General features: G+C 35.4%; 1 protein-coding gene across 6 annotated transcripts in view; it reads left to right on the forward strand.

Annotated features, from left to right (window-relative positions):
* The window catches only part of RELCH (RAB11 binding and LisH domain, coiled-coil and HEAT repeat containing), a 76,339-nt gene that overhangs the window by 20,948 nt on the left and 37,102 nt on the right, over nt 1–18,289 (forward strand). For 5 of the 6 annotated variants that reach the window (XR_015289709.1, XR_015289708.1, XM_086899187.1 and 2 more), the window contains exons 3-10: nt 3,364–3,435; nt 3,545–3,600; nt 3,712–3,825; nt 5,779–5,982; nt 6,072–6,163; nt 7,155–7,463; nt 11,848–11,923; nt 12,308–12,403. Coding sequence is in view for 4 of the 6 variants with exons in the window: in XM_086899187.1 (XP_086755313.1) it covers nt 3,364–3,435; nt 3,545–3,600; nt 3,712–3,825; nt 5,779–5,982; nt 6,072–6,163; nt 7,155–7,463; nt 11,848–11,923; nt 12,308–12,403 (1,019 nt within the window). In the remaining 2 variants the exon portion in view is untranslated. The remainder of the gene's footprint in view (nt 1–3,363; nt 3,436–3,544; nt 3,601–3,711; nt 3,826–5,778; nt 5,983–6,071; nt 6,164–7,154; nt 7,464–11,847; nt 11,924–12,307; nt 12,404–18,289) is intronic. The other variant, XM_086899195.1, reaches the window with a different exon arrangement.

The following is an 18,289-nucleotide window of genomic DNA, read 5'->3' on the forward strand; positions in this document are numbered from 1 at the left end:
ACTACTGCTTCTACAACACAAGTACTGGATGAATTTAGAAGTACTGTTTATTTCCTCAAGTTTTTGGCCTTGGCTCAACAAGACTACTGTTCATGTACCTCAATTAGCTCAATCTCAAATTGCAGGTGGTTCTTCATAGGTAACTTCTCAATCTATGATCCAAAAACTTACGAAGTTATTAACAAATGTGAGTCGGTAGAATAAGACCCTTGAGAAAGCTTAATTATGACATTTCAAAGCTTAGCAGACAAGCTATTCAGTCCTGATATACACTTCTTTTTTAAGGTGTATTAGATTAGCTGCATGAAAATTAAAACATTTAAAAATGGTGATCTGAAAACCTTGGTCCAATGCATCTTGGCTGCTTACTTGAAAGATTCACACATTTAAAGTTAGGCTTTGTCATTTTTTTCAGGATGGTTGCCATAGTGATTAGAACTGTTTAATAAAGAAAAAGCAGAAGAGCCATTAAAAGTTGGATAGTTTTCTCCCCTAAGGCAAACGAAATTGTTCAGAAATGCCCTTTCCATATAGGAAGATTACCTGACCTCAAGGCTCTAAATTTCTGTTATTGCTTTCCTGGTGTAGAGGAATATCTGATTGTTTCCTTTCTCAGGCTGCAGCAAAACTTTTGTGCATTTTTCCTAAGGAGTGTCAGCTCCTTCACCAAGTGCTGGGAGTTCTGTTATCAGCCCAGTCAAGCATGAAGTTAAACTTTAGCTTGGCTTTGTCAATGCTTCTGAAGGCATAGCTTCAGCTTTGTAACAGAAGAGGGGAGAGGCTTCAGGTCATTTATATTAAAAGTCAGTAGTTCATAATGGTTACAAATAAAGGGATTAAAAGATTACCATTTTATTTAAGAGAATGTTACAGAATCAACAGTTGGGGATTGCTAGTGTTGATTTCATTGGCAGACATATTGAATTGATAATCATTACATGTTTTGGCAGAAGATCACATTTCAGTAACAGCTTTTAATCACAGTTTAACATTTGACTGAACTTAATGTTATAGTTATATGTATGATTATATAAACACCTACAAACTTCTTCAAATAAAAGCTACATTTGTGACTGACTTGAAAGCATCAAGGTTTGTATGATGGCAATTGTCATGGTGCCATTAGTAAGATTAGATGAGATACAACAGTAACAGTGCTGTGTTGTGGTGGGATTATGTGGCTGGTGTGACGTGCTACCAGGTGACAGCTTCTCTAATATAGTATATCTAGAATCTTCTACTATATAACAGAAACATGCAGCAGAGTAATCTACTTTTAAGGTTGAATGGGTAAAGTCCTAATGATGTCTAAGAATTTTCAGCATCGTCACAGTTCACTATAAATGAATTCTTGCCGTCTGACATGGGTTTGTCTGACATGAGTTTTTTGGCTTTCTATGCCTTCAGACATGTCTTATTCCTATTTTCCTTAATCAGATTCCTGAGTTTTTATAGTTTGCATTGTTTTTCTAACTTCTTTCATTATTTATATCATTCTAGTGCAGGGCACTCCTGATCTGCAACTGTTCTGGACTTTGAAAATATTTGACAAGAGTAAAATGTTAACACATAGTCATTTCCACAAGACAAATTACTTAATTTGACTTCTTTAAAATGTTCGAAAAGTAACAAAATAGTATCTTACAACTGTGTATAAGTAACTGAAATGCAAGGAAGTGCTAAAATTAGGTACTTACTTTACCATGAGAGCATTTTCTAACTTTGTTGCACAGAAGTATTTGCAGATCAGCATTGCTGAATACTAGAGAGATTTTACATATTTTATTCATTGTATCCTCAGTTGCGCTTTTGTATTGCTGCAGTAAAATTCTGTGCATCAAACAAGTTACTTTCATGTAGCAAATGTGGTGTACTGTAGTAACTCCTTCAGTTTTTATGCAGAACTGCAAACTGAGTGAATCTTTTTTCCATGAGTGCTAATTAGAAAGAGTCTTAGTAACAGATGCTCAAAAGAGGAACTGGTTTTATTTGCAACCTTCAGTAACATTTTTTACCAGCCAGGGCCAATGCAGTGTTTCTGGTGCGCATTGTGTTCTGTTTAAGTATTTCAAAATGCCATGTTAAATTGTTTCCAGGCACTGATTAAAGATCTCATTGAAACTTTTTTGTTAAAAGTCGCTACAAAATTTTTTGTTTTGTATGGGACTAAAGTAGATGTGAAACTACTCTAAATAAATCATCTAACACTTTAGCCTGGTAGGTGTTCTGTGCTCTTCTCGCCTAGTTAAGAGTCCTTCCTTCTGGTAACTGTTATTTCAGTGCCATTAGATTAATCTGAGAATTAGTGAAATGTTTGTATTTATCTGATAATCTCTTCGATAGGTTTCCTCAGAGATTCTGCCTGTAAATGGCTATTAAAAGAACATATACTATATGTTTTGCCAGGGGGTTGAAATTTGAAGCTACCATATACATCTGACCTCAGCATCAAAACAGATGAAATCCCAGTGAACACAAATCACCACTGGCCCTTTTTGGAGGAAACTTTGGAACATGAGAAACAACAGTAACTAGGATAGTGGAAAAGTGAACTAAGAGAGAGTGGAGAGCTAGAATTAAGTATTACTTAATTTAAAGCTGACTCTAGGTCTTTGAAAATCAATGTAAGCTTTCAAGAATTGTGCAAAGAATTTTTCTTTCAAGCTTTTTTTTATAAGCAGCGTAGAAGAGCTGCAATTTTTGGGTATTTTTGCTCTTATGCATCTCTCTTAATTTAAATTCAGTGAACTGAATTCAAGATCCTAATCTACTGTAGGACATTCTTAAAACTCCACTATTTTAAAAGAGAAATTTAAAATGTCATTATTCTTTTTAGTAAGAGAAAATACATTTCAAGATCTCCCATTTAAACTACTAAAATTTTGGTGTACGATTTCATTTTCCAAAAAGTCTGTGGTTTCAATGGGACTGTACACTCACTTCATTGTTTAAGCTTTGCTACATGAAGACAGCTTCCTCTGCTGCCACAACATACTTGCTTCATTTAGATCTGAGTTCTTATTGCCCACATACTCCTCTTGCCTCCCCCCTCAAAAAAACAAAACATTTGACAGCATCAGCTCCCAAGTATTTTCCCAAAACCTTACAGCGAGTCCTTGTCAGACAGCTTGAAATTTTGACTTAGCTAACCTAAGGGCAGTGAAACTATGGAAAATGTTCACCAGTTTGCTTTCAGACCAACTCTGCTGCATGTGTTCATAAGTTCCATAAAGATTGCATGCTTTATGTTTAATACAAACGGTATCTTTTTTTTCACACCCATCCTTGCTTTTTATATTTTATTTTTTGTTTCCCTTGCCTTGGTTGGATGCCTGTGTGTGTTTAATCCAAATCCCTGTCCAGTCCTGGAGTTTGAACTACGGAAAGCCAAGGAGACCATACAGGCCCTTCGAGCCAACCTGACTCAGGCTGCAGGTGGTGTACATAAATCTTTTCTTAAGTCTCTACTTTAAACAATGTAGAAGTAGCTGAGCTCATCCTCTGTGAGAGAGTAAAATTTAGTTACTTCTTTTTTCCTCCCCAGAAAATGAAGTTCCTTTGCAGGAACGAAAAAATTATAAATCAAGTCCTGAAATTCAGGTAGGTGACTGGTGATAAATTAACTTTGCATGGATTTTAGTATGAATATGCTTCCATAGTTCGAAGGGAGATAAACCAAAGGTCTAGTGTATTTTCTTTATTTTTTTCCAGGAGCCAATCAGACCTCTTGAGAAAAGAGCTCTAAACTTCCTAGTTAATGAATTTTTATTGAAGAATAGTTACAAGCTTACATCAATAACATTTTCAGATGAAAATCATGATCAGGTAAAGTTTTCTTGTGGGTTTGTTTGGGGTTTTTTACACACCTGCTTTCCATATTCTGATCTTGTCATAAACTAAAGTGAACTTAAGTGATTTTTCCTGTGCATGCAGTTTGCATCATGTATATGAGTACTCTCAAAGTTAAGTATGTTAGCATTTTATATATAAACCATGGTTTGAAAACACAGCAGTTTGAACAGTAGTTTCCCAAAATTTGTAGGAAGGAAACAGAGTGCTTGCATTTTTTAAAGGAAGCAAAACAAGAAGTGAAGTACTGCGACTTAGATATTTCCTTGTATTCTGGTGTGACACACATTCAGTTAAACTCAAGGATCTGGATCTCAAATGTTACCTTTTCCTTAGCTCATACTCAGTTGACTTGTGCAGCATACAGAATTTACTCACTGGTTGTCTTCTGGGCATGTGTATATGCCTGTGTGAGTGTACTTAATCACCTGTGGCATTGAGTATAGTATTGAGGAAGCTCTTGGTAATAAAGTGTTATCTTAGATCTTTCCCAACACAGCTATGCTTTGATGCATTTTTCTTAAGATGATTGGTTTTATATCTCCATTGGTTTATGTTTGATGGGAAGAATATCTTGGGAAGAATGTGTGGAAGGTTCTAATTACATTCTGACTGTTTCTGGGTAGACAGAACACCCAGTAACATCAACACCCAATATGTATTCATCGCAAAATTGGAATATTACCACAAGAATTAAATATAGAATTTCATCCAGTTTTATCTGTAATTCGTCCTCCTATACTTTTCCTATCATTCCTACTTTTCATATCCTAATCTGTAAAGCAAATATGTTAATAAATAGGGTTTCTGAATCATCCACCACCACTGAATACTTGCAATTAACATCCAAATACTTGTGAGAATACAGCCCCTAAAAGAGAAAATGTGCATAGTTTATCCTATTTGTGTTCTCAACTGAGAATGTTTTGTGTTGTGAGACTACTAGCAAAAAAAAGCAAAATTGTTAATTCTAAGAGGTAACTATAAACATACTGCAATTAGCATATAGTAGGCACAATTTTTTCTACATTATTCACATAATTCTTTGAGAAAATCTTTCTTCAAATAAATGTATGTGATCAAACTATGGAAAATATATAGTGAAGACTGGGAACAATAGGAAAAAAGTTTAAAAATACTTGAACTTAATGTTACTAAAGAGACCATCACAACTCCTGTGTAACAATGCACAAACTTATTTGTATATACTGACGTGGAATATTCTTGTGCTAATAGGATGATAAGATGTAAATGAGGAAAGCAAGAATATAGAGTGATGGTTTGAGACAGGAGGCCCTTGTATTGTTTGCACCTTACTATCAGTCGTCTACAGAGCTGTTTGAGCTATACTGGACATCAGAAGGAATCTATTTATGGAAATGTTAAACATTTGAGTGGAGTGCCCAGAGAGGTGATGGAGTTACTGTCCCTGGAGGTGATCAGGAAATGAGTGGATGTGGCCCTCAGTGCTCTGGTCTTGTTTACATGGTGATGATCAGTCAAAAGTCAGACTTGATGATCTCAGAGGTCTTTTCCAACCTAAATGATTCTGTGATACTGTGATACACCTGCACTTGTGAATGAAATGGGAACAAAATCTATATTTCTGCCTTGTATCAAGTTCATTGGCTTCTGTTCTAATTCTAAAAAGTGTTCATGTCTTAGCCAAAAAAAGTAACCAATGTGGTTTGGAAGGTACTGTCTCCAGTATGTTACCTAGAGCTTCACCTTTATGGTGAAACTGCTTTGGCTCACAGTGGATCCTTCCTTTTCTACTGTTTCGTGCCAAGTTGAGCTTCTATCTGATTTATTACAATGCAGTCTTGGTGTGATTATTTTGCTTTTGCATCACCTGTGGTCAAATGAGGACAATAAATGAAAATAAAAGGAAGTATATTGTATGCTTTAGTTTCTTTTATTCTTTTGAAGGATTTTGAACTTTGGGATGATGTAGGATTGAACATTCCAAAACCTCCTGACCTGTTACAACTCTACCGTGACTTTGGAAACCATCATGTTACTGCAAGGGATGTGGTGGATGCATCAGTTGGTGTAGAAGATGATGAGTTAGAGGCTGATACTCCTATACTTGGGACTGTCCCTGTATTTGAAACAACACCACAGTCAATAGAAGTAAGATTGTACAGAAGAAGCGTTACAGCTCTTTGATGTACTACTTAACTTTATTGCACTAAACTCTTTTATTTCTGTCTTGTGTTTAGCAATGTTTGATAGTGCAAAAATTAGAAGATCAAATTAGTGTGTTAAACAGTGAGAAATGGTCTTTGATGGAACAAATCCAAAGACTCGAAAGGTATGTACTTATCAACCTACTTGACTCTTGATAAATGTTGGATAACTTTTCAATGTTTTTCTAACACATATATGAAATCATAACTTAGATATAGGAAATGATGGGGAATTCTCCAGGGCAGGGCAGTCTTTCCTTTTCAATACATAGTATTTGATTAAGAAAAAGGAAGAGACTTCAAATGGACTATTTCCATATTATTATTTATATAATTTAATTTTGTAAGCAATTTTCTTTCAGTGTAACTACTTTAGTTTTTTGAAAACAATTGCTTCTGATCTGTTATACATAGTTTTTTTTCTTCTATTAGTTTTATGTCACTCCTTTATGTGTACAGCTTGCAAACACGTCAGAAAGATGCTTGTTTTAACATTGGATGTCAACACAGTTTTTCTTTCTGAAGAGCAAGACTAGTAGACATGACAGTATCTTTAATACCAGCCAAAAAAATGATACTTAAAAGTTTGATCAAAACATATTCTGTAAGCCATAAGGTATCATTGCCCTTAAGAGGTGTACTAATGCAACACTTGGGAAAGTGCATAAATTTTAAGTGGCTTTGTTGACTTGCATAGTTACCATTTCAAAGCCAGATAGGACAGTACATATTGATTCACCACTGTATTAATTTATGTTTTGCATCCTAGATAGAGTTCTGTCTTGTGACAATTTATGTCTCAGTGCTCAGATTTTAGCCAGGAGATAAACTGTTGTTACTCACTTGTTTCATTGATTCACTCACTCAGAGTGCAACATTTTCCCTGCTACTAATTATTTACTAAAGTGCTCAATGAAATCAGTGCTTATTTGAACAGTCTGTGTGATGAAAGTTATTTCTATTATAGGAATTCTTAAGCATTCATGAATTGAGGAGGGACCTCTTGAATATGTTGAGCTCTTCAATATGTTGTCTTTATATCTGTGCTGCAGTGGTGTGATTTGCACAGCATTTGCATGAAAAGCTACAAAAATATTTCATATTTTGTTTTTTCAGTGAAATAGATCTTCTCAAGAATGAAAATTTTGCTGTGTCAACAGTTTATGGTGTAGCTCCTCATCCTTCTTTAAAACAAGTGCCTCTCACGGTCTCAGAGGACAATGGACGGTACTTGGATATCAAGAGCTCTGAGAATGACAATAAACATGGAAACATTGACGAAACAAGCCTTGCTTTATCAGCTGAAGTAGATTCAAGGACTTCTAAAGATGATATGCTAAATTCTGTGCCCTCTAAAGAGACAGAGAAACTGTCCTCATGTGCTCCTTCATCTAAAGCTGCAGTCCACTTTGATAAACCTAATAGGTTAGTGATAAGTTGTAAACTGCATGCTATTATTAAAAATTCCAGTAAAATGACTAGATATTTTTCTAACAGTGAAATTCTGCCAAATGAATAGATCATTTGTGTTTTGAAGGCAAATAAAAGACTTAACATACTTCTAGGACAGAGTGCTGATATTTTTATATTGTTCCTAATCTCTTTAGGAAGGAGTACGTGACAAACCTGCAGTTTTAGTGTTAAGTTTCAGAAATTCTTTTCACTTTCTACTTGTTTCTAAAACCAGCCCTGTTTGTTGCAATAAAAAAATAGGTAAAATGAGAATAATGAATGGGAAGTCAAAAGAGTTCTATTCTCTTTTAAGTATTAATTTCATAATTCTCTTCTGCTTAAAGAAAAATGGGGAAATTTTTTACTGTTTCTGGGTAGATGTGTAAAACTCCTAGAGAGCAGTACTATGTTTCATTTACTTGTTTGGTAATTATCAGAAAGATATCTAATGGCATACTGCTTTTTTGAGTTTCGATTTTGGGGCAAGCCTTCACTGGGTAGCTGATTCTTTTAACTAAAACAGGGTAATCGTATTGTGTTATTTCTTGGAAACTGAGTTTGTGCTTGTAAGTGTTCTTGAGAAAGCCCTTTCAACCTGTACAAGTGCTTTTATAGTGAAGAGGGGAGGTGACTTGTTCATTAAGTGATAGATAAACCACTGTAGTCATCAGGAGTAACACGGACCACAAACATAACAAGGGTACGTACAACTTGTAATTGTTACCACTGTGGACAAAGATATGCAAGTAGCTCGTCTTATGATCTTACTGTTGCTGTTCCCAGGGAATCAGGCAGCTATCCTGCTTTGTCTTTTGTCAGTTCCTTTAGTAAGCTTTTGATGGTGTTGGTGTACCATAATTTGTTTCTAGAATTATCTTTCCATCTAAAAATAGCACATAGAAATCTGTGTGATATTCTGTGCAGATCAAAAAATAAATGCAGGTTTGTAGCAGGGGGGAGAAGAGGAGCACCCAGAGAAAAGGAGTTGCTAGCCCTGCTAGTAATTACCTTTTCTTGCAAACCCTATCAATCCTGCTTTTTCTGGATTTTCTGTACTTCTTGCAATAACTTCTAGGGTCAGGGCTACTTTTTCAGTGATATCTTAACTTTTAGAATTGGACAAGAGGAAAGATTTCTGATTTCTGACTATTTCGGAGTCTCATAACAAATTTCTTCTCTCTTAGGTAACTATACTAGTGTTTAAAAGGAAAGTAGAACAGCTTAGATTTTTCTGGAAAATGGTTAGTAGTTCAGTTTAAGCTTTGCAGATTTTTTCTTTTTAAGCTTCTTTCAAAGCTAGGAAAATCTAGCTGGAAATCTAGACTATATAGTAATGAAAACTTAGAGCTGTTGTGCATTGTTTGCTATATACTTGTCTCTACCTACTTTCATTTGGTGTTTTGCAAGTCTCTTTTTGCTCAGATTAATGGTGAGTGCCATGAAGTGCATGAATATTAGATTGATGGTTTAGTGAGGGTGTATATTAAAATAGGATTAAATCACTGAGTGAGGAATGAACTGTGGATTTCCAGTGGAATTTATGATGGTAGGCTCTAGAAGAGCAGCATTTGTTCTGTTGCTCACAGCTATTTTAACCATAACTGCACATAGATTTGTTTTAAAAGTAGTTCAATGAAGCCGTGAATCCCCATTGAGTTAAATTCACAAGTCCCCTCAAATGCAGTTCACTGCAGAAATAAGTAATGCATGTGTAATATGTAGCTATTTTTGTACTTCGCTTTGGGCTTAATATGTCAGCAGAGGGTCAAAGGAAAGCATATTTGATACAGTGTTTATAGACCTGTATCTAGTACTAAATTTTCTTCCTGGATTATGCCCTAGGTTTGTAATAATGCAGTATTTTTTTTCACTAAGAAAATAGATTATTTGTTAAATGTTTTGAGATCTGCAGGAGAAGCAGCACAATGGAAATGCTGGCTATTATCGAATTCAATCAAGGGTTATTTGTAGAAGATAATTACTGTAATTTATTCAGAATATACTAAGAAGGGTTAAAAACTAAGACTATCCTAAAAGGCAAGATCATTACTACTGCATCTGTACTGTACTGTAGAGTCTTTTCTTGGCATAAATCTTGCCCAGATGGGCAGAGAGAAGAGGAAGTGAGCCTGCTTTGTGTGACTGCACTCAGAGCAGCTGTGCGTGCATGCCGGCAAACGAGGACACGGCCATCGTTGGAAAAATGCCTCAGTTAACAGATTGCATTGCAAAGCACTAGCAGTGGTTTAAATAGAGTGCACCACATGTGTTTATTCAACTAATTTAAGGTGTGTGGTAATTGCACCAAATACAAGGTGTTTTCTCTATATGGCAGTCCTGCCTTTTTGAGTGAATTGACTCTTTTGTGCCAGAGCTATATAGAACAGAATTGTAGTACTTTTTTTTCATTGTACTTTCTTATATTTGGACATCTTCACTACTGGCATCTGTTGGCCCTTGAAGAGACTTGCCACTGACTTGTGTGCAAGAAGCCTTGGTCTTTTATCGGTTTTGTCCAGCATAGCCATCAAGAATTTTGTTAGACTTCATTAAGGAGAAGCTTTCTGGACTCCAAGCATTGCCAGCAATTGTAACAGGATCCATGCTGCCCACAGCTTGCTGTTATTTAACCTACAGGGAAATTCAGTGACATTTTGTCATACTTACTTTTCATTCTCTGCAAAGTGGGAATGGAACTTTGCCCTTATGTAGGATTTTAATTAGGATTCCAAGTAGGAAAGGATCTGTTTCTCTCTAGAATGAATGCCAGGTTGAAGGACAGCCTGGGCAAAGGGCCTTGCCTCTGTGTTAATGTTAAGCTGCTGCTTTGCAATGCATGCTCATGTTCCCCCAGTGTAAAAAAAAACCTATACAATCTTGAATAGAGGCTATGAATCTGTCAGTCAAGAATACTTTACAGCATAAGGACTAACATACTGTGAAACAGAGGTCCTTTACAGCTAGCTACCATTCAAGCAGTTTAGTAACTTTTTTTAAGTGAACCTTGGACAAAACCAAGCTGAATGGAATTAAAACAAACTTCTTCCATTAAAATTTAAAATGTACTTTAAAAATACATACTGTTAAGAAAAAAACCTGATTTTAAGTAATAAATAGAAATTCTTCTTTGCCATAATTTTCTAAATAGTGAGAAGAAGGAAACATGTATATTTATTGATATCCTCTTGGATTAGTTTAAGCAGTTATAACTAGGAGCTTTGATTTTTAATGGGCTTTTTCAGTTAGAAAAGGGTGAATGATGGTGTATTTACTGTAAGAAGTATCATGTTTCAATCTTTACATTATTTAGTATTATGTTTCAGCGTTTAGCTAAAAGTATGTCCAGGCACATAATGGTTTATGTGCTGGATTATGTGCACTTGTGTGTATTTTTGAGGGTTCAAAGGTGTTACCAGTTTCAACATAAAAAATGGGAGGGGCCTCCCCTCAGTGTCATTAGAGGATTCAGCAGATGATGGTAATGGGTGAGTTGCTTTCTGTCCATGTTTTGGAAGACAAATGTCTTTCTTCTTTAATCATAGTGGAGAAGCAGTGTTAGATTAGCATCTAAGTACAGGCCTCAGATAAAGTAGAGGAAGTTGTCATTACTGGGAAAAATACGGTGCTGCTGCTTGCCTGTTTAATGTAAGGATCAGTAATTCTTTTTTGAGAACATTTCTGCCAAATTACCCTCTTCAGACACGGCTGTTTTGAAGCTTTTGTCAGAGTTTGGTATGGATGCTTTAAGGTTTTGAGTAGCTCTGGTGCATTGGCTGGTGCTGGATGTGGCCATGAGGCAGTGCTTGTGCAGATGCACCCTGTGTGAAGGCTTAGACAGCAGTTTAAGATTGATTTTGAGGTTCTGGCAGCATTTGAATCCAGTTAGATCCCAAAGTGGCAGCTGAGCAAACTGTTTAACCCTGAAGCTCGTAACTTGACTGACTCCTCAAATGCTTTTATGCAATTTGCAGAATTAGGGCATTAAGCAAAAATACTGGTTTGTGTGATTTCTTTGCCCACCCCACCCTGTTTGCATAATTGTATGCTTCCTCTTGTATTGCCCAAGTTTCCATTTCTTCATGCTTTGGTCCTATTTTTGTCTGTGCAGCGGTTTGAAAGATGTTGTATTTTTTTGGAACTAAAAGTAACTTCTTAATTAGGACACTCAGGACTTCTTACTACAAACTAAGCACCTTAAAAGTCAAAGATAATTTTAAAACTTCTGTAGTATGAATCACTTAAACATGCTTTTTGGGTACCATTTTACCTAGCTGATTAAACCAGAGTGAAAGGACTTATTTTATCACCTTTCTGATTTATGCTTTCTTCCCCCTCTCCCTTTTTGATGATATTTCAGGAAATTGTCACCAGCTTTCCATCAAGCACTACTGTCTTTCTGTCGGATGTCAGCAGACAGCCGTTTGGGATCAGAGGTATATTTCCCGTTGACATAAACTAAAAGATCCTTCATTTTGCATGGCAGCAATAGTTAAACAAGTAATAATTGCTTTGAAGCAAGACCTAGATGGAGAGATGAATCTATGTGCAAGAAAGTTAAGAAATAAAGATGTGCTTTCAGATTTTATACTAAATATGAAACTTAGTGATAGAGGTGTAATTACTTTTGAGTCTCTGCAAGTGGATTCATGCTTTTGAAATTACTGACACATCAAAAACTTACAGCTTAATGCGTGGGAGTTAATTAAATATTTTTCTGGTAAGTGATCAGCCTGCTCCAATTTTTATTATTCTTTTCAAATAGTATTTTTCTGTTCCTGTGCTTCTAAAAAAGGCAAACAAGCAACTTGATTTTCTAGGTATCTCGGATTGCAGACAGTGAGAAAAGTGTCATGTTAATGTTGGGACGCTGCCTGCCTCATATTGTTCCTAATGTGCTGCTTGCAAAGCGAGAGGTAAGGAACCCTGAAATTTGACATTTTATTTCTATCATGATATTTTGTTGTTAATTTTGAAGATGTGTCTAATTTCATGGAAGTCTATTACTTGCAATCATGTTCTTACTTTTGTGCATGCATCTCTGCTCCTAGAGAATGGTTTTACACCTCTGTCAGGTGAGTTCAGTAAACCTGCATGGTATCCTAATATTTCTTCCTCTGCTTAAGGCACCCATTAGCATTCAGCAAGACTGTTACTGTAGGTCCATCTGTTTGTGGTAGCACAAATTTTTTTGTTAGGGAAGACCATATCAATGTGCATTGTAAAGAACAGGGGGTATGACTTCAAATATTGTTTGGTTTATCTGGTCTATCGATTTAAATAAGAAATAATGTTCAGGTTCTTTTGCAGCACCATGTACTTCAACAAAAATAATTTTCAACAAAAAAATTGATTTAATGTCTTTTCTTGGAGGCTCCATGTATCAGCCAAGTAAAGCTTCATCAGGAAAAGAGCAATCTTGCTTATATGTTTACCTTAGCTTTAAAATGAAAATGACTAAAAATTATGAACATATAATGTGCATTTTGAATGTAACTGAAGGTGATGGTTTGCATAATCATTCATACAATATAGATACAAAAGGAAGGGAAAAAACAGTGACTGGTTTTGTTTTGCTTTGTTTAAATATTGCACATTACCAAATATGTAAAAAAAAAACCCCAAAAACTGAAGACATACCAAACAAAAATGCAGTGTCCTTACAGCTGACACTGAAATAAAGGGTTTGAAGTAGCATATCTCGTTGAGCAAGTTTTAGTCCTTGTTGACAGGACCTACAGTATGGTAGACTTAGTCGTGTGTTTTGCATAACTTCATTTTAAGGCTTTGAAAATTCCTCAAGAAATTCGTACTGATCCTGTAAGCTAAAATTTTGTACCATACAAGTAATTATTAGCAGCTGACATCGTGAACTTGAGATATGTGCTGTGTTTTGAAAATTCATAAAAGGCTTTTTATTTTTGAGGGGGAGGGGTGTTAACTGGGTGCTCTGGAAATGTTTCTGTCTTTCACAATAATTCTGTGAATGTTCCTGGATCAGTGCTTAATTTCTGATCTCTTATTTATTCCTTTCCTTCCTTCTGCTTGGCAGGATGTGGTATTTTGGCTTATTTTCACAGCTTTTAGCATAATCTGTGTAACATTGAATATTTTTATGATCTTTTAGTGTGTTTCCTACTTAGGTCGTTTTACAGTGGAAGTTAGATTTGATCACATGTATTTTTGCGTTAAATTATCTGTTTCAATTTAATTGAAAAAGCTGCAAATGACAGTTGAATAGTTGGATTATGCAGGATGTTTAATGTTTCAAGAATTGAAATTTGCTTTAAAAATACCTTATTTTAGTTACCTGCCACCTTTTGCTATAACTATTTTAATGTTCTTTTTGATGTAGTGATGGAACCTGAAGGAAAAGTTGGTTAGACCATCTGTCAGTATTTATCCTAATCAAATTCTGAAAAGCTAACCTAAGAATTAGACTGTCTTCAACAAGGTATAACTTTGAGTCCTGTCCAAAAACAACCTTATAATGAGACTTGCACAGAGAAGTGCTGTAAAAATATACCTAAATATCACTAATTTGAGAAAGATGTGTAACGGGTTCAGATCACAATGAAAAGTGATTGCCAGTCTGTTCTGAGACAACAAGAATGGTAGTATTTAAGATCTTACACTATCAATGTGTTAGGATGAAAGCTAAGCATAATTTTTTGATGACTCCCTTAAATGTCTTTGTTCTTCAAGCATCCATCATGTTGAAATTGGTTGCAAGATCTTAAGCTGAAAGTTACATACTATGCATCTTCTTTTCGGAGAAACTGAGTTTGTATAGGTTGACAGTCTCTCAGTAGTTGTCCTTTAGTAGAGATTCAGAAACCATTTTCTCTATGCTTTTAAGCATCTTAAGGTCAGTAGCAGCCTGCCTGATCCAGTAGAAAGTGTTCTGGGAAATACTATAGTTGACATTTTTGAATTTTATTTGTTTTTGTGTGTTGGTGCAGCTTCAATTGTTCTTCAATGTCTGTAATTCAGGTTTCAATGGAAGGTAACAAAGAAGGAAAGACACAGTATTGAGTAGGGTGGCTGAGGGGATAATTTTAGTTGGTTCTGAAAAAAAGCAGTTCAACTGTGTAAAATCAATAATGCATCATACAGGAAAATTGCCTCAAAGCAATTTGTAGTCATCAAAATTCATGTAACAACATCTAAATTTAATTTTGTTTTCATCTCAAACGTTTAGGTTAACTTCCTGAAAACATGTATGTCAATATCTAGGTTTATATATGAATGCACTCATAAAGGAGATGTGGAATGATCAGCAACAAAATGCTAAAAAACAATTTTTTTTAAAAAAAAAGCCCATCATTTGGGATGCAGTCTATGATAATGCTTCTTGCAAATGAGCAGCTTGGGTTCATAAAAGTTGATCTACATTGGAATCTTCTTTCTCAATTGTCATTTTACCACTTAAAATACATTAACAAGCAAAAAATCGCGAAAGTTAAATCAGCCACCTTCTATTTGTTACCATGTACCATAGAAAAATTCCTTTGACTAAAAGGTAGTTACAGAGAAGCAGATTTTTAAATTTTTGTAATAAGTACTCAGTGCCATACTCATTTTTCATGCTTTCTGCGATGTAAAAGTCAATGGGGTTTTTTCTGTCAGGAAATAAGAATTACCTTGTGTGTATGGACAACTTCCATACTCTGCAGTATATAGTCCTTTAGTGGAATTTAGCCCAGAGTAAACTTTTTGCTTAATATCTTATTACTCTTGTTCTTAATCAACATTTTTATTCAATTACTTATATCTTTCATCTTGCCCATTATTCCAGTGTTAGCCTTTAACTTTCTTTAGTTTTATGCAAATTTAGCAAAATCATGATAGTAGTGGTCTATTGAATATGCACCACTAAATAGTTATACTGAGAAACTGGTATTTATAGAGAGTTCAACATGTTAAGAATAGGGTTTTGCTTTTATTTGTTTGTAAAGTTGAAGCAAAGATAACGTTAAATTTTCAGGCTCTGAATTGATGCCATTCTGAACTCCACTGGATCTCTACTGTAGATTGAAAGTAATCACATCAATGTGCAGTAACTGCGCATAAATATCACCAAGGCACTTTAATTCTCTGCCATGTCTCTTAAAACACAGTTAAGTATCTTACTATAATTTTTCATCTCAGTCTTATGCTTTAAAAGCCATAAAATATTGGCTTTGCAAAACAAATTTAATAGACTGTGTCAGATCTTGGCAGTATGCTTAACTGTTTGTTTCCAGGGGTTGTGTCAAGCAGATTTCATTCTGGTTGGATATGGATAAAGGGGCATAAACCTGAGTTGTGGGCATGAAAATTGTCAGTTGTCAATATCTTCTAGGTGACCACTTTAATTTCACATTATAGGGGAGAATAAAGAGATCTAAATGAACAACTACAATACTTTGTTACTGCTCTGTAAAACTTAGATTGCAGTCGACTTCTATAGATTATGTTTCTGAAAAACAGCAGTAGTGTTCACCACAGCCTGTTTGCTGATGCTTTTCTGGTTTACATGCAGTGCTGGTTTTGATTTGCAGGGCTGTTTTGTTCAGGGGGTGACGATGCTCCAGAAACATGAGATACAACTGGTTTTTTAGTCCTTTAGTTCCCTCCTCCTCAATGTGAGGGCCTAGTGCAGTTTCATTAGAGTAAAATAGTTCAGTCTCAGAGTATCCTTTTCATCTCTAGTCTGAAAGCATATGTCTTTCAGTACTTTGTCCATAAAGCTTACATAGTTCATGGATGCAAGGAGTTGAATTTGATGTTTATGAATGGAATTGCCAGCTTTTGTTGTATCACAAACTTTGGTATGTGTGCTTTCAAATAAACAGTAGATACAAAGAAGTACCAAGTTTTTTCACACCCACACCCTACCATTGATTCTTACATAAAAGCATCCCTTAGGGATCTCTGAGAGGCTTACTTTTGATCCTGGAATAATAGTCTCACTCCATGAGAGGTAATTAGAGCTGTGATTTCAATATTAGTAAGATTAGTAGCACGAAGTTTTGAGTCATGTGTTAATCCTATGATTAAATTTTTTTTTTTTCCATTTTAAAACTCGAAGGATGAATTTGGAACTTCAAATACTTTCTTGCCCAGGAGTGTCCCTATCAGTAGTTTGTTGGTACCTGCAGCTATTTCAGTTGCAGACAATAAGATTATTTTATTTTATTTACTTGTTGTTGGAAGCTGAGTTACAGAATAATTTTGACATAGCTAACATAGCTTTGGTTCACAATATAAGCACTGACTATTACAGAAGATTAAAAGGCACACATTAACAAATTTGGTCCTGTCATCCTGGTTTATATACTGTCGCCTGCAATATTAATACATTAATATTTGGAGTAACAAAAAATATTATTATTTGAACCTACTGAAGTAACCAGTTTTGACACTTAACATTAGTTAAATTTCTTCTTTGGGATAACTATTTTGCTTATGAACACTCCAACAAGAACACAGTAGTTAGTGAGAGCAACTAAGATGTAGAAGACTTGTTGGAATGTTTAGCAAAACACTGTTACAGTGATGGAAACAACACTGACAGAAAATTCCTTGCTACCTTCTAAGATGCTCGCCATATAATGCACTTTAAAAAAGCCCAAAGTTTAATATTTTGTTGTAATACTTCTAATATGTAGGAGGAACTGTCTTGCATATTGTTTAGGTGATACTAATTACTATTAAAAAGCCATGTTCTTTTGACCATTATGAAGAGAGAGGTACTCCGTATGTCCATGTAAATGTTGTCTTTATTGATAACTCAAATAGTGAGTCCCTTTCAAAGATAATGGAACAAGTTGTTGTAAGTTAGGAAAAAGTTGTCTAGAGATACTGTGGTGAGAAAAATGTTAGTTTTTCTTTGGAGAGACCTACATGGAGAGTTAGACAAAAATAGAGCAGAGGGAAGGTAGGCTGTTTCAGTTCTCCTGTGCAGTGTGCTAGGTCAGCCTCACAGCATTGTCTATCAGTCACCTGTATGTAGCTTCTCTCACAGTAAAACCAAAATGACTTCTTTCTCTCCATTCTGCATCTGGGTAGCTCACAGGTATAAAATGCCTCAGATACGAGCTTGACTTTTTAATAATAGAAGTTGGACCTATGACACAATGTTTTATTGCATCAAGTGGCAAGTGCTGACAATGTTATGTTGTCAGTCTGCTTGGAATCTAATGGGAAAACAGTGTCAAAGCTCTGGAAGTCACTCTTCATGCTTGGTCTTGAGAGTCACTTGTCACTCTGTTGACTAACACAGACATGAACTATCAAAAGTTATGTTCTGAACTAAAAGGCAAAAGAGAAAAGAATGGCTTGGGGATGAACAGGATGTTTAGGAGGGATCCCAAATTAAATAGAGGGAGAGTTGTTGGGGTTTTTTTGAAACTTCAGTTCTTGCTTTATGGCTGTCAGCACAAGTGGTATTCCTTCCCAAGGAATGCAGAGTGTTTCAAATAGCACTGGAAGTCCACTCCTTGATTATTAATAATTATACAGAATCTCCATAACCATGTTTTGAATTTTCTCTTGAATCTAAACAGCCAAACACTAATCTTACCATGTCTTACTGAAAAATTACTACTTTCTATAGCTTCTCTGCTGGTTTCAAGAAAGAAAAATATGAGATTTGTAAAACTAACGTACATCAAAGACGTAACCCTTAGCAACAGGAAGAAATGAGCTCAAACCTACCTGTAGGTTGGTTTTTGTTCTTAATGCTCCTGAATGTCCTGAGAAGAATCTGCCCTTTGTAAGTCTTTGGGAGACTTGACTCATTTTGTTCCTCTCCAGAG

This window comes from Cyanistes caeruleus, chromosome 1 (assembly GCF_971803275.1).
Source record: "Cyanistes caeruleus chromosome 1, bCyaCae1.hap1.1, whole genome shotgun sequence".
NCBI lineage: Eukaryota > Metazoa > Chordata > Aves > Passeriformes > Paridae > Cyanistes > Cyanistes caeruleus.